The 14,288-nt window shown below is 37.6% G+C and overlaps 1 protein-coding gene across 2 annotated transcripts in view; it reads left to right on the forward strand.

Moving 5' to 3' along the window:
• RTKN2 (rhotekin 2) overlaps positions 1-14,288 on the forward strand; it is a 38,007-nt gene that overhangs the window by 12,721 nt on the left and 10,998 nt on the right. For both annotated transcript variants that reach the window (XM_075109724.1, XM_075109723.1), the window contains exons 6-9: positions 591-791; positions 5,447-5,541; positions 7,091-7,197; positions 8,230-8,361. In XM_075109724.1, the coding sequence (XP_074965825.1) occupies positions 591-791; positions 5,447-5,541; positions 7,091-7,197; positions 8,230-8,361 (535 nt within the window). The remainder of the gene's footprint in view (positions 1-590; positions 792-5,446; positions 5,542-7,090; positions 7,198-8,229; positions 8,362-14,288) is intronic.

Genomic DNA, 14,288 nt, shown 5'->3' on the forward strand with positions numbered 1-14,288 from the left:
ATGAGGTTAGGCTTCTGGTTTGATGACTAAGCTTGAGACCATGAGAATCAGTAGAACTGAAAACAGAAAGCAAAGGCTGCGGACAGAAGAATGCAGCAGTAGATAGTTAAGTTATGGCAAATTTTGTTGGCTGTGAGAGGATTTTTTTTCAGTAACATGAAGGGGGTGGGGTGCAACTAAGATATCTTTAAAACAGTTCAGTCTGATTTAGGACCATAGCCATGGACAGGTTTTCAATCACATGATTTTTGCATAACAGTAGAGGGCAAATTTAAGTGTGTTTGAATGTCTTGCCTCTGTGTTTCCATAACATGGGGTTTTTTTTAGTTTTTAACCTAAACGTTGAATTTCCTGTTTGTAATTGTTTATGGTTAATTATAACATGCATCCCATGACTTGAACACTAAGTTACTGCTGTGTACTTGAGTCTTTAATTCCGTATGAATGTATGTCTTCGCCTGAATCTGATGGCATTCCTTCCCTTGATTAGAAATATATGGTATTTAATATATATAGTAGCAGCAGCATTCCTTGGCTGCATACTCAGTTTATTAACAAATGCTCTGAAATTTTCTCCTCTTCCCCTTCAGTGATGAAGCAAGACCAGATTTCCAGGTGAAGGTTGAAGTGTATAGTTGCTGTACAGAGGAGTCTTTATATGTAACAAACACTCCTAAGAAACTAGCAAAGAAGTTTAAAACATCCCTCAGCAAAGCTACAGGGAAGAAACTCAAAGCTGTGCTGGAAGAAGACAGAACTGAATCCCTTTTGCCCGATGACCCAGTCATCCAGTAAGCTATATATATAGATAATACAGTTTTACCATTTTAAAAATAGAAATCAGCCAAATATATTGTAAATTTTTGGAAAATTGCCAAGAAAGTGATTATTTCTGTACTTACCCAAGTGAAAAAAAATTTACATTTTAAATAGGAAATGAGAAAGTAGGTGTGAATTCCAACCATGTCACTCAGCCTTGGGGCCTGGTTCTGATCTTGAAACACATGAATATGTTTTATCTTTCTGCTATAGAGCTAGCTGGCAAATCCACTGCTATTTGCAAACTCTGTAACATTTTTAGTTTGATCTCTGGAGAAAATCAAGCTCGTGTGATCAGTCTGTGTGTCTCTTTGTCCATCTACCCTTTCCCACTTATTCCCTCCCCCGTATTTTTGTACCTAGCCAGTTTTGGTCATACTTTACAGGCAGGTAGACATGTCTAAAAGTTATAAGTTGTGTGAAATAAAGAAGTGTGGTATATAGACAGGAGAAACCTCTGTTGTACCCTCTCCCCTAATGAAGCTGACGGAGCTGTTTGTTATGCCTGGGGTGCGTACTGTGCACATGGGGGCCATTCCGCTTGCTGGCTTTTCAGAAAAACTGGACTGTCAAAGGCACTTTACAGTTACAAGCTGTTTAACAGGATTTTTCTTAATTGACTTTAGCACAGAACATTTTAAAATGACTTACTATTTTTCAGTGTTCATAGAGGTAATTGCTGTTCCCAGTAATTTACCCGTTTCCTTTAAAAAACGGTCTGAAGACTTTCATGCATTTTTAAAATGAAATTAACTGCCTAATAATATTTCGCAGCTACTTTAATTTCTTTGGTATTTAAGCAGGCCAAGTACCTAAATTGTAACTACTAGTAATATTGACGGGTTGGTTTGTTTATTTAAGAAAGCCATTTTTTCAAGGAATTACATTTTTTTGGTGGTTGAACAGTAAAGAATCGATGCCTAATTCTTGCCAGGTGTTGAGTGTAGTCTTAGTCTAGCTTCATATATTTATTTGCCTAGATTTTAAAAGGAAACAGAATTACAGAGTAGTAGGGATTGGAAGGGACCTCTGGAGATCATTTCGTCCAAACTGCCTGCTTGAGCATGTTCAAGCATATTCTATCTTTGTCAACTTGATATTACTGTATGCTGGTATTGCTGATTCAATCAAAAATAAACATCCAAGAGATCTTACCCACAGAGCAAAGCAAATTTTATCACTAACTTTCCAGTGTGTTCCACCTAATGACAATGTGTCTTTCAATCTGCATCATCTCTGGTGGGTGTGCTTTCCACAAGCTCCAGCTGGGCAATGACACACTATCATGAGATACAGTTTGCTTCAGATATAACTGCTAGCTTATTTGCTGGCCATACTCGCTTGAATATGGATTGCCTGTCTTTTAAGGAAGAAGCGTTGGTAGACAATCTAAACAGCTACCTCCTCCCTTGGGTTTTGCTTCTGATTTCACAGTTTTACTTGTATTTTGTTTTCCTCCATCTTAGTTTGTTGTTTCTACTGTAAATAATTATTTCATAGTGACTGTTACTTTCAGAGTTAAATGAACAATGACGTGTTTAATGATGGCTTTGTTAGGTGACTAAAGATTCTTGGAAAGAAATGGGTTATTATAGGCAGAAAATAAGTTGTCCTTTTTTTTTTTTTTTTTTATAGGCTCCCCTTAGGATTTATACTTAGTAAGACATTGGTATGTAGCCCTTAGAGAGGGGAAGATTACCAGATTACAAGAGATCTTTCAAGTATTCCTAGAGAATTTTACCAAAATTTTCCAAAAACTCTGTGACCCTCTGTGCTGAACTTCTTGACTTACAAATCTCCCTGGTTAGTGAGGAAACTGTCAGCCTTTTAACTTCTTGCAACAGCTTAGTGACCAAGTGCTTGGAATGGTTCCTTAGGTTGGTTAACTTCAGTTATACTGATATTTTCTTAACTCTTAATTATCTCTCTTTTAATTTCTATACAGTTTTTTGCTGGCTTAGTTTTTCTATCCTAGCGTAACTTTTTTTCTCTTGCTTTGTATGTTTGTCACAGAAGAAAAACGTTTAGTGCAGTTGTACTGTTGAATTCCGGAGTATCTAGGTTGCTCTTTGGGTACATCACTGGAGACGCTCCCTGAAGTGCATGTTTAGTCACTTGCAGAACTGGTCTACACATGCACTTGTTGTTATTGCTTTTTATGTATTGTCCTCCAGTGGGCTGGAGGCACAGCTTCTGTGTCCTATGTTTGAATTGGCAAATTCATAGTGATACTTTGCTAGAAGTACATGTTCTAATCTAACGGCCTTTCTTTTATGGTTTGATTCTTTTTGGTACCTGAAGGTTATATTTGTTTTTACCTACTACTATTTAAGATCTGATTGAAAGGTGAGCATACTAGACTTTTTTTTTTTGACTCACAAATCCTCCATTTTGTGTATCTGGATGAGTGAACTAAGATTGGGATCTCTAACACTGGGATTAATATTCAGGAACAGGTTCTGGAATCTGAGATGTATTTATTAATATGCTTTGATAGAAAGGGCGATATAGTTGCACCTTCCCACGCCAGTGTCTGTGTGGCAACTTTGGTGCCTCTGTCTCTTGATCAGTAAACAGATTTAACAAGCCTTTGCCACAGGCATGTTGCGGAGATGAGCTGATTTTTTTTTTTAATAAAGTTATTACATGGAAAAATACTATAGATATGCAAAGTAGTGAATGAGATGCAGCAGGCAGATTATTCTTTGTTACACAAAGAAACTGCCATTTAAGGCAGTGAGCTAATTCTGTGAAACATAGAGGCAAAACATAGTCAACAATCCTGATTAGCCAGTTAAATTTGAAAAATATTTGCAGATAAAACTTCTCTAAATTATATCGCAGCTGGCTGAAAGGAATGACTGTTATATTTTAGAACGAAAATGTTACTGTGAAGCATATTTTAAAAGTGAAGTAGCTATTTTTTTTGGCAAGGTCGTTGTGGTAATTAGTCATGCTTTAGAAAAAAAAAACATTAAAATCAGCACAGAAGTTTTATCTGTGAGAAGAAACTGAACTTTTTGGTACAGTTTAAAAAGAATCATAATGTATTCCTCAGCTGCATGGCAAAACATAATCAGTGGACAATCTTTTGTTAGGGATCAGTCTAGCAGGGAATATATACAAATGCTGATGAGATTTTGTTCAGACTGCCCTCCTGAAATGTTTCACAGAAGTGGTTCTTCGCCCAGGATGTTATATCGTATTTAATTTTCTCTTTATTCCCTTGGGATAGATATGTAACAGACCTCCCTGCTAACAAACTTGCTACTTTTCTTCCCCCTCTTTCATTAGGGTTAGGGCTAGGTAGTCATCTGCCTTGCTCCTCTGCAGAGCCAACGATTTTAAAACCGTATGTTCCCACTGTGCTATTAGGAAAAATAACATTTGAGAAATATTATGATAGAAAACTATTTTTAGTGATGTTAGTTCAGTAATGCCTTCACTCTTTACACCACTAAGCTATCTTATGCTGTACTGAAGATATTTTAAGGATCTTGCGCTAGATCCTGGTAGGGAGACTAGTTAGTGATTTGAGGGGTTTGTTTTCTTGTGAACTTTGTTTAAACTGCCATTAGCCAGGTGGAATTCTTACTGCATTGCTGGACTGTAAATCTGTTACTCAGTCTGAAGAGTATTTGGGGGAAAAGGTTAAACATGTACCAAATTTGTACTAGTTTATTCCAAGAGTTGCATTCCACATGCACTGTGCTGAATTGTAAACGTGAATTTTCTTGCCCTAGGCAAAATGCAAAACAAAGATGTAACATTCGGAAACCTGTAAGCACAATAAGTGAGAGTGTCCTTTATGCTACAAAACTGACTATAGGATTTCTGCACAAATTTCTGCATACAAAGAATCAAGCTATTAGACCCTATTAAAAAAATACATATATAAACATTTGTTTTGTAAAGTGTAGTCCACACAGGAAAATCAAAAGAGTAGAGCAACATGGAGGAGCAGTATAAAGCCTGTTAATTTTTAACCTGTATTTTCAGATAAAGTTTATGTCATCAGTTGTTCTATTAACTGTAGCAATTTTTGAACCTATTACCAGATCTAGTTGATTTAGGCCGAGGAATAGAAGCTGTAAAACTGTTAAAAGTTACTTGGTGCCTGACTAGAGGAGAGAGATGCTTTTAGCATCCTCAGGGTGCAGAGGGGTTGGAAAGCACATCTTTTATGCCTGGGTTTGGCAGCCGCTGGCTCAGCAGTAAGCTTGAGCCCAGCTTGAAGGCAGTGGCCACACAAGTTGTCTCCTGGCTGGCAAGTCCAAGAGAGGTGGCCATGGAAAAGGCCACCTGATGGGGCTTCGTGGTGTTGGCCTGGAAGCTGTGATGTGGGAGGGAACTGGAGGTACTGCAGTGGGTGTCACAGGGGATGAGGATATAGGAAGCAGACGAAGAGATTGTGGGACTTGTTGGTTTACTAGGAAAACCAGAGATACGGGGGTTCTGTGGGAGTAGGTTGGGGGTGACAATCTGGTCATTGACAGGTGCTGCCTTGCACCTTGGTGTTCCCTCGTACCCAAATGTGTTATCTCAGGCATGTCTAGACTCCCTTTAATTACTGCCTGAGCAACATGAAGCAGAAATATCTTAAACATGCCTTTTATTTCACGTTTAGCGGAGCAAAGTACAGTTTGCTAGCATATACCACTTTGGGGCTGGAAAGTGCTGAGGACAGTTTCAGGACCCACAACCTTACTATTACAGGAAATGGTAAGTACATATGGTACCAATTTAGGGAAATAGAAAACCAGTAACATTTTGCATTTCTCACTCTTGTAAACTAAAGAGCTTAAAGAGATTATTTTTCTTGATACTTAATATAGAACAACTTTAATAAAATATTTAACAACTCTAAAACAGGCATCTGTACACAGCTGAATAAACTAAAGTTGAGCAAAATTTCAAGTCCAGACAAAAATTTAATTCTTTTGGGAGTTTCTTCTGTCATTTGCATCTCAGTCTTATGTGAGTTGTAGCTATATACAAATTATTTCCCCTTCCCCAAAACCAAGGAAGGGTATCAGAATGAAGAACAGCTTTTTCCTCTGTAGTCAGAAGGAAAGTAGAAAACCAGGTTCAGTTCAGCTAGGTTATTTCAGGCCCAGGTCTAACACAGGGCATAAGCATGTGTGTTTGCAAGTTACGTTGGGAGCTGTACTTCAGCACAAGTTGGCAGCAGTCAATCTAGATGCTAACACAGGGACTGTGATTATGCTGCAACTGAAGGTAATGTTTTAAGTAGCAGGAGTACAGTTTTTGATACTTCATCCATTATTTTCTGAAGGGATAACCCCTCCCATAAGCCATCCTCTAACTGTTAACTTAAGACATAGGACTTTCACTGTGTTTCAAAGTAGCTTCTGGGAACTTATCTTTTACCTAGGTAAACTTGACCTCAAAGAGAAAGTTATTCTTTACACTTCATTAATTCTGAATAAGAACAGATTTGAAGATTTATGGAGCATTTATTTCTTGAGGGTTGGATGAATAATTCTGAGTATCTTTGATATTTGTATGCCTTTCTTTATTAGTACTTTATGCTCTTTCTTCTTAAAATTCCTTTTTCTGTCATTAATTTACATAACTTAGTCTGGTAAGAAATGACATACCTGGATATTTTGTTTCATTACAAGCATTTCTAAAACATGACCAAAGAGAAAGCGATGTCAATGGAACATTGCATTACCTGCTTCTGATTACAGAAGAGAGAGCCTATTACATAGCAGCGCTGAGTGAGGAGGGATGTTGCAATTCATTAGAAACTCCTTGGAATCCTAAATGCTTTTCCAGTGCTGAAGACAGAAGTAGACACAAATTCTAAGCCTTAATAAAACGATCTGAAGCAAAGTGCTCATGTGTAAACGTAGCTGTGTGCCACAATGGGATGGGCTCAGGGATCCAACTTACATGAGGTGGCCAGTGTACTTATCTTTCAAAATGTTTCTAGCTGTGAAATGAAATGTAGTGCTATATTTTGTGTAAGAACAACTTGTTCTTGCAGAACAATATCCCAATTTTTACTTGAAATTCTTGTGGATTTTTTTTTGTTAATTAAAAAAAACTTACTGCAGACTAAAAATCAGTTCTAGTCTAATCCTACAGGATGAGATATTTCTTTAAATTTAAAAAAATGCTTCTTTACATTCAGGATCTTAATATAAAAATGGATGTAGAAAGCTAAACTGTATATTTAGGGCAAAAGTTTGGAACTGTTTGTCTTCTGTTTGTGTTTGACTAAGTGCCTGGTCTTTTCCCCCAGAGGAATCCTCTTTTTGGCTCCCCCTGTATGGAAACATGTGTTGCCGTTTAGTTGCTCAGCCTTCCTGCATGGCTAGGGATATGATGGCAGGATTTCTTAATCAGCAGGTAAGAAGACGTTGCTTGTGTTTACATCCTCTTCTGTTAATAGCTGTCACTAAGAGTCAATTGTTAAAACATTTGCTTTTTCCTGAAGTGGTTTTTGAGAACGGTTATTTTTTTACCTCTTCTACCTAGAATTTTCCCCCTTGCTCTGTCTTACAGCTGTGTTTACAAACAGTATCTTCAGTGGCTAAGCGTCAAGAAATAAATGTTTCCTTGGCGTGCTTAACAATAAAGTTATTTAGGCTGTTACATAAAGATCAAGTATAGTTGTTGTTTCTGAATCAGTTTAGACTGGTACTTGATGGCAGCAGTCCTAATAATCCCATGGCTCTCATCCTTGTACGTATGTCTCGTTGTGCTAGCACAGAGTTCATATCAAAGCACGGTGAATCTGACTGGTGAACTGAGCCATATTTGAACTCATCCCTTCAAAAATGGTTCATGCGAACTCAGTTTACTTCTCTATTTTGGTTCACGGCACAACTAGGCAAACAAGGAGAGGTGGCAGCAGAGGGCCAGAGGGCTGGATCATTTGTCAGGATTGCTGAGTTACAGGATTTAAACTGGTTGTGAAACTGTAATGCATTTATGAAAGCTGTTCAGAAAACTCGTTTGAGAAAGTGGAAATTCTAGACAAACGTCTTTGGCATTTGTTGAATGTACTGTGTATTTCCAAAGTGAGATACTCTTTATTTCTGTTATTGTGTAATTGCTGCAGCAATAAAGATGGTTCCTTTCTTACAGTGGACACCAGCTCTAGATTTCATTCTGTCTGTGCGAAGCAGCAGATTCTGTATTGTGAGAGTCACAAGACAATAAATCTGTGAAAACTGTAAAACACCAGAAGACATTTAAAGTGTTGCTAACATTTCAAAAATCAGTGACTCAGAAGTGCTCTGCAACAGAAAGTCTTTGTTTTAGGAAATAATTCAGTGGGGCCAAGTTTTGATCACACAGGGCTTTTCTGTGTAGACCTTGTAATATGCTCTTAATTTGTAGTTTGTTTGGCAATTTCTGACTATTTCTTCCCTTCAGCAACTGATAGGAAGTCTAACTAGCTGGAGGAGGCTGTATTGCGTACTAAGAGGTGGCAAGCTCTTTTGTTATTACTCTCCAGAAGAAATTGAGGCTAAACTGGAGCCAGCATTGACAGTTTCCATCAATAAGGTAAAATTGGTTGTATGGGGATTTTTTTTGTTTGGGTTTTTTGTTTATTCCAGGGGAGGTTGTTTTTGTTTTAAAACATACCTACAGTCATTTGGGCTCTAAGTTGCTGGTATGCAGAACGCTTTATAGGTAGCATGTGGGTGGGATATGCTTCAGTGACATTTGCAATCACCGGATTTTTTAGCAAGACATTACGTTTCTTAGCTGTGGACATAAGTTCCTTCTATTGCATTAGACTGGTTAACACAGAGGTAAAAAGGAGGATGTTTTTCTTTAGGAAAAGTGATAACTTGTTATATGACAGTTCCGTAAGACAGCCCTTGGAAATGCATTGCTTACAGTCCCTTAGCAAAGCTCTGGTAGACTTTTGTCCTCAGCAAGGTGAAACTTTAACAAAAGCTTTTTTTGTTGTTGTGGGTTATTTGGCCACAGTCTTAATTAGAAGGAGACATGGAAAATTGTCCAAAATATTTTAGTGCCTTAAAATAAGCTGCTTTTCTTAATACTGGTTTGGTACAGTGCACAATAACGTGAGAAGTTCTGGTCTCTAGGATGACATTATTGCTGCTTTTCATACTCTGATTGGAAAGGCTGGGTTTAAAACTTAAAACGTTACTTACTAGTTGCCTAAAGAAACATTAAGTATTTAATTTGAAGTAAGTATTTAAGTCTTCAATTTAGGAATGTTACTAAAAGGACCTTCCAGAATAGCGAGCATTAGAGTGAAGAGCTGCTTTCAAAAACTGGTTTTGGTGCAGTCATCGAGTTAATAATGTGTAAGGATGAGCAGAGGAATGTAATGTTATTTGCAACTGACGTAGCTCGATTCATCTTACGTGAGTAAATTAGACACATTTGGAAACTGTTAAGTACAGGTAGATCTGGATTCTGCTGCTGTACTGCTTGTACGCTTGATGCCAACACTAATCCTGAAAGAAGTGTTCCTGCCATCCAGCTGCTTGTTCTGGCTGCTGTGCTGCTTTATGCCAGGGCAGGCATTAGGGCAGCTGACTGATGAATTGGACAAGGGAACTGATGTGGGTTAAAACTAGCTCATTTGGGGGAAGGAGGAGGGTTGGCTTCAACCATGTTTCTCTTTAATAAATTCTCTTACCCAGTTCACTACATGGCTACACAAACACTTGTGTGGCACAAGGAAGGGGCCAGGCTACGACTGGGAATGCACAGGGACATAGGGTAATAAAGAACTGCTTCTTACAACAGCAATATCAGCTTTTGGTGGCTTTAAAGTTTCTGGAAAACTGACTGCATTCTCACCCAGAGTGACACTTAATATAAACCAAACATTTAAACTACGGGTAACAATGTGATCTGTTTGTGTTAGGACTTCTTTTTTTTAATGTGCTACAGCTTTAATTGATTCCTTAATTAAAATTACCTTTCTGCTAGTGCTGTATCATTTAACAAAGCCATTTTTTTCTTCCAATAGTTCAGGCATTTATATTAATTAAATGTTTAGACTGTGATATATATTTGAGCTGGTTTACTTGTTTGTCTTCAGTCACTTTTAATTGCACTAGTCAGACTTTGCCATAATTCTGCTTTCCAGCTGTTCACACAGTATCAGTTAAGAAATGGTAAACCAGTAAATTACAGAATGACTAAATCCATATTCTAAAATGTGACATTAATATTTTTGAAAATTATCTATCAGGCTACGTCAAATCTTTCCTTGGAGGTATCTGTTTGGGTCTGTATCTTAGTTTTGCTTTTCCTTTTAAAATAACCGTACTAATGTATTTTGCTCCTCCAAGTTACCAATACACTTAGAACCTAAAATCCAGCATAATAAGCCTTTGCTGGGAGACTGCCCATACGTTTGCAGAGTATCCTTAAAGCTAACATGTAGAAGGTACATAAATTGTGTATCTTATACCACTTTACAAAAATGTCTGACTTCTGGAGAATATGACTGAATCCCTCTTCAATTTAAATTAAAACCAGAAAAAATGCAATTTAAAACATATTTGGATACTTTACTACTTAAACAGTTTCTCTTGAAAATAACTTAATGCCTGCAGATATTTTTTGATTCCTTTGTTATGAAATTTCTCTTACAGATTAAATGAAATCAAACGGGCTTGTCTGCTACGTGTTGTTATAGAAACAGCAATTTCAAAATGAAAGTTGAGATTGAATATCAACTCTAGACGTTCTAACTAAAATCTCTTCTGGTTGCATATGTGGCATTTTCATTTGTAAGGTGAAGCTGATCCTTTACATGTAATTGAAAGATACTTTCTGAAAAGTAATGAAATCATCTGGATTTATGAGAAACTCTCTGGAAAATATTCACACTGATAGCCTTATTTCCCATTCCCTTTGAATTGAGACTTGAAGAAGCCATTAAGCCTAGCAAAGTCATTACTTCAACTTCAGATGATTTCACTGCTACTGCTGTTGAGCAAGAATGGTTCTGCAGTTCCTATTATGCAAGTGCTACTATTATTGTTCCAGCTAAATGTGATTATAACATATTATATTGCACAACTAAGTAGGAAAAGAGAAATTATATTTTCTGTAGCAAAGAAAATTTGCCTGCATCCAATTTGAACAAGAAATATTCCTCTTGGGCCAGTTTCTGAAAGTTTTTCAAATTTTCTTCAGTTCGAAATGAATAATAAAGGCCTTGCCTACAGCTGATAGCTTAGCAAATTGGTGCATAAGCCAGTGGTTCATGTTAGTTGTTCAATATTTTTAATACATATCCTAATGTGTCCTGGTCATAGACTATAAAACTTCTTTTGTTCTGTGTGTGCCCGAAGCTTGAGGAATTCTGGGACATCGCTTTGAATTAACGTGGGCCTATGATTTCCTTCCTGGCATATTTTGGCAGTGCAATCTTTGATCTGGTGCCATGCAGCAGGACCAGAGCTACCTCCAAACTCATGCTAATTGTTGAGGCGAACAGGATGAGGAACAAGTGTTTGCAGCCGTGGGCTCAGGGTTCATTGGTTGCTAAACAGTGTAGCAGGAGTAAAAGCACAAAACCAAGCTGGCATTTTCAGACTGTTATCTTCAGTGACAGTTCTTGTTGGAACATCTGTTCTGGGCTAGGTCAGGTAGAGAAATTCATTGGAAAATGTAGTGATGGCTGCAGCAGCATAACTTCAAGGAAACCATGCAGTATTTCTAGGGAATCAGGGAGTTTACCCTTGGACTGGAGCGGAAGGATATTGATATGACTTCTTGACAATGTGAACATTTAGGGAGCCAGCAATATGAGCAATATTGTCTGCATTAGGGAACTCCAGCAGTGTTGATAGGAGAGCAGCCCTGAAAATATCTCTTCTCTGTCCCACTGGTTGGCTTAGACAAGCCTTCATACATGTGAAAATATTTTGGAAAAGCACACACTAGTTAAATGCCTCCAGATATCTGGTATCTCACGTTTCTCATATTAGTCCTGCAATTGCTTGAAAGAGACTGTGGATGTGGGCTGGAAAAGCAGATATAATACCCAGATCCTGCATGGTAGACCTTATAACACACATGCTCAAACTGAGCGGTTTGGAAGCTATGCTTTATGGCTCCCTGGTGCTCCACAGAATGCTGGCTGGTCATGAAATGCCATCTCCTTCTTCTGGTTTTTTTTAGCTGCTGCGTTGCACCAAAGATATCTGAAATGGCATAGATATTCTAATATTGTTCTTCCATATTATACTTAACATCCAGTGGCCACATGGGTGTTATGTTAATACGAGTTCACAAAACAATGAAGATGAAAGGAAAAATATTTGTAGCTGATCTGGTGAATTTGGCCTTGTGCATTAATGACTTTGAAAGCCACGATTTTAAATTTCGCTGTGTTTCCCTGCTTGCCTAAAACAAACCCCATGGAAATTGTGAACGTTACAGCGGAACCCTCCACGTGAACAGATTATCTTTTGTTTCCAGTGTTGTGTTGTTGTTCCTTGGTTAATTTTTTGGTACTAAAAACACAAAGGGAAGTTTGTTATATGTGATTTGGTTTGTACAATCTTAAAATAGATACGCAGAACTGGGTTTTAGGCTATTCAATATTTTTTTCAAGAACTGTAATTTGTTTTGATGTCTTAAAATGATCTTTATAACCAGTGCTTCTCAGTGTGTTGGGATTGACTTAGCAGGAAAGTATTGCACCTCAGAATAAAAAAGTTCTCTCTCTTTTTTTTTTCCTTGTTTTTTTCCCTTTCTTTCTTTCTTTCTTTCTTTTTAGCTTAAAATATGAGCTTTCCAGAGAAAGTATTATCAGGCAAAGAGATTTTTTGATTTTGGGGGAAAAGTATAGAGAAATGTTCATATTTACATTAAAAAAAGAAGTCCATCATTTTCCCTTTTAGTCTTTCCCCACCTTCAAAAAAAAAATCCTTTGCATATGGGACATAAGACTGGTTTTAGCTTCTCCAAAAGAGTCGTTTGAGTTCAAGATTCCACTCAGTTTTCCCTGTTCTAATCCACTGATTGTTCTGGTCTTTGCAATAGCTGTAGCAGAGTTGGCTCAGTTGTCTGTAAGACTGCAAAAGGTTGAGCATTATTACAACATGGTACCTTAAGACACTACTTTGTTGTTGTTGTTTTGCGGGGATTTTTGGGTTTTGGTTGAATTTTTATTATTTTATTTTTTCTGTTAAGTGGAACTGGGCATGTAGTATAATTCACCCAAGCTTGGTAAATTCATCAGCCCATTACTGTAATGGCATCTTGTATCACTCCTTAAATCCTCAAGCAACAATCTATGTCTGATGCTTGAATATTTATCCCCTTTGAATAATACCACAGTTGTGGGATAAAACCTGCAGCAAACATCATTAAATAAATTTGTGTGTATGGTATGCTAGAAGTTCTTACCTGTCAAATGTTAATCTGTTTGATTTAATTTTTTTGCTGGTATCTATGGTTACCTGAGTTAATGGGATATAGAGTGCTTATGGATGAATTACTTCATCTCCTATTTTTAGAAAGAAGAATTTAAATGAGCATATCCATCAGATATGCTACAAGCAGCTGTTGGTATTTCAAATAGTTACTTCAGTAATGCATTTAAAATCTGGGGAATGTTCTGTAGGATATTTTTTTGTTTTTCTGATTATCAGAACTAGGCTTATCTCCATGGGATCCCATGTGTAAACCTGATTTTTGTAGGTGTATATTTGACATCTTTATCAGATGTTTGACATTTGGTTGAATTGTGTAAAAAGGAACGTGGTTGATCTCTCCCCACTGTATTTTGAGGAATTCCCTGAGCCTGGCTTTGTGGCCAGATTCAATGTCCATCCGGAGAAGAGAAGCTGAAACGCAACTCTGGCTGCGGTTGTTCAAAACCCAGGGTGTTCCTCAAGCCAGGGAACACCCTTGTGTGGCAGGAGGGTGCTGCATGGTCTTAAATTGCATTAGGCAGTCTTGTGTCCTGCTGGGCTCTGGTGCCAAAACTCATCATCCCATCAGGATTTGGGATTATGCTGCTTTCCTGGATGTGGTAAAAATAGCTTTTGAGGGCAGTGTTGTAATAGGCCATCGCTTATTAAGTTAGGATGCATTGTATACGCAAAGGTATTTCTGGGGTTTCTGCTTTTACTTTCGTAAACAATGTTAATTATTTTAGCTTGCTCATTGTGCTGTGATAAGCAGCAATGGTGACCAGTTGTGTTTTATCAGTCCTTAACTACAATCTTTCAGTATTTCACACGTGGGGAAAAAAAAATTCACTCAGTTAGGGGTAAGTGCTGTTTTTGTTATGTAATACCATAACAAAGAAACTACATCCTATGAAAATACCACTGATAAAAATCAGTTGAACTACATCCCCAAACAGAAGGGGAAACCTTGGGTGTAACAGTGCTGCTGTGTAATCTGAGAGCCTTTCTAACATTAGCTGAAGAAATGTGATAGACTTGTGCTGTATTTCTCATATATGTTTTTATTTG

Source organism: Phalacrocorax aristotelis, chromosome 14 (assembly GCF_949628215.1).
Source record: "Phalacrocorax aristotelis chromosome 14, bGulAri2.1, whole genome shotgun sequence".
Taxonomy (NCBI): domain Eukaryota; kingdom Metazoa; phylum Chordata; class Aves; order Suliformes; family Phalacrocoracidae; genus Phalacrocorax; species Phalacrocorax aristotelis.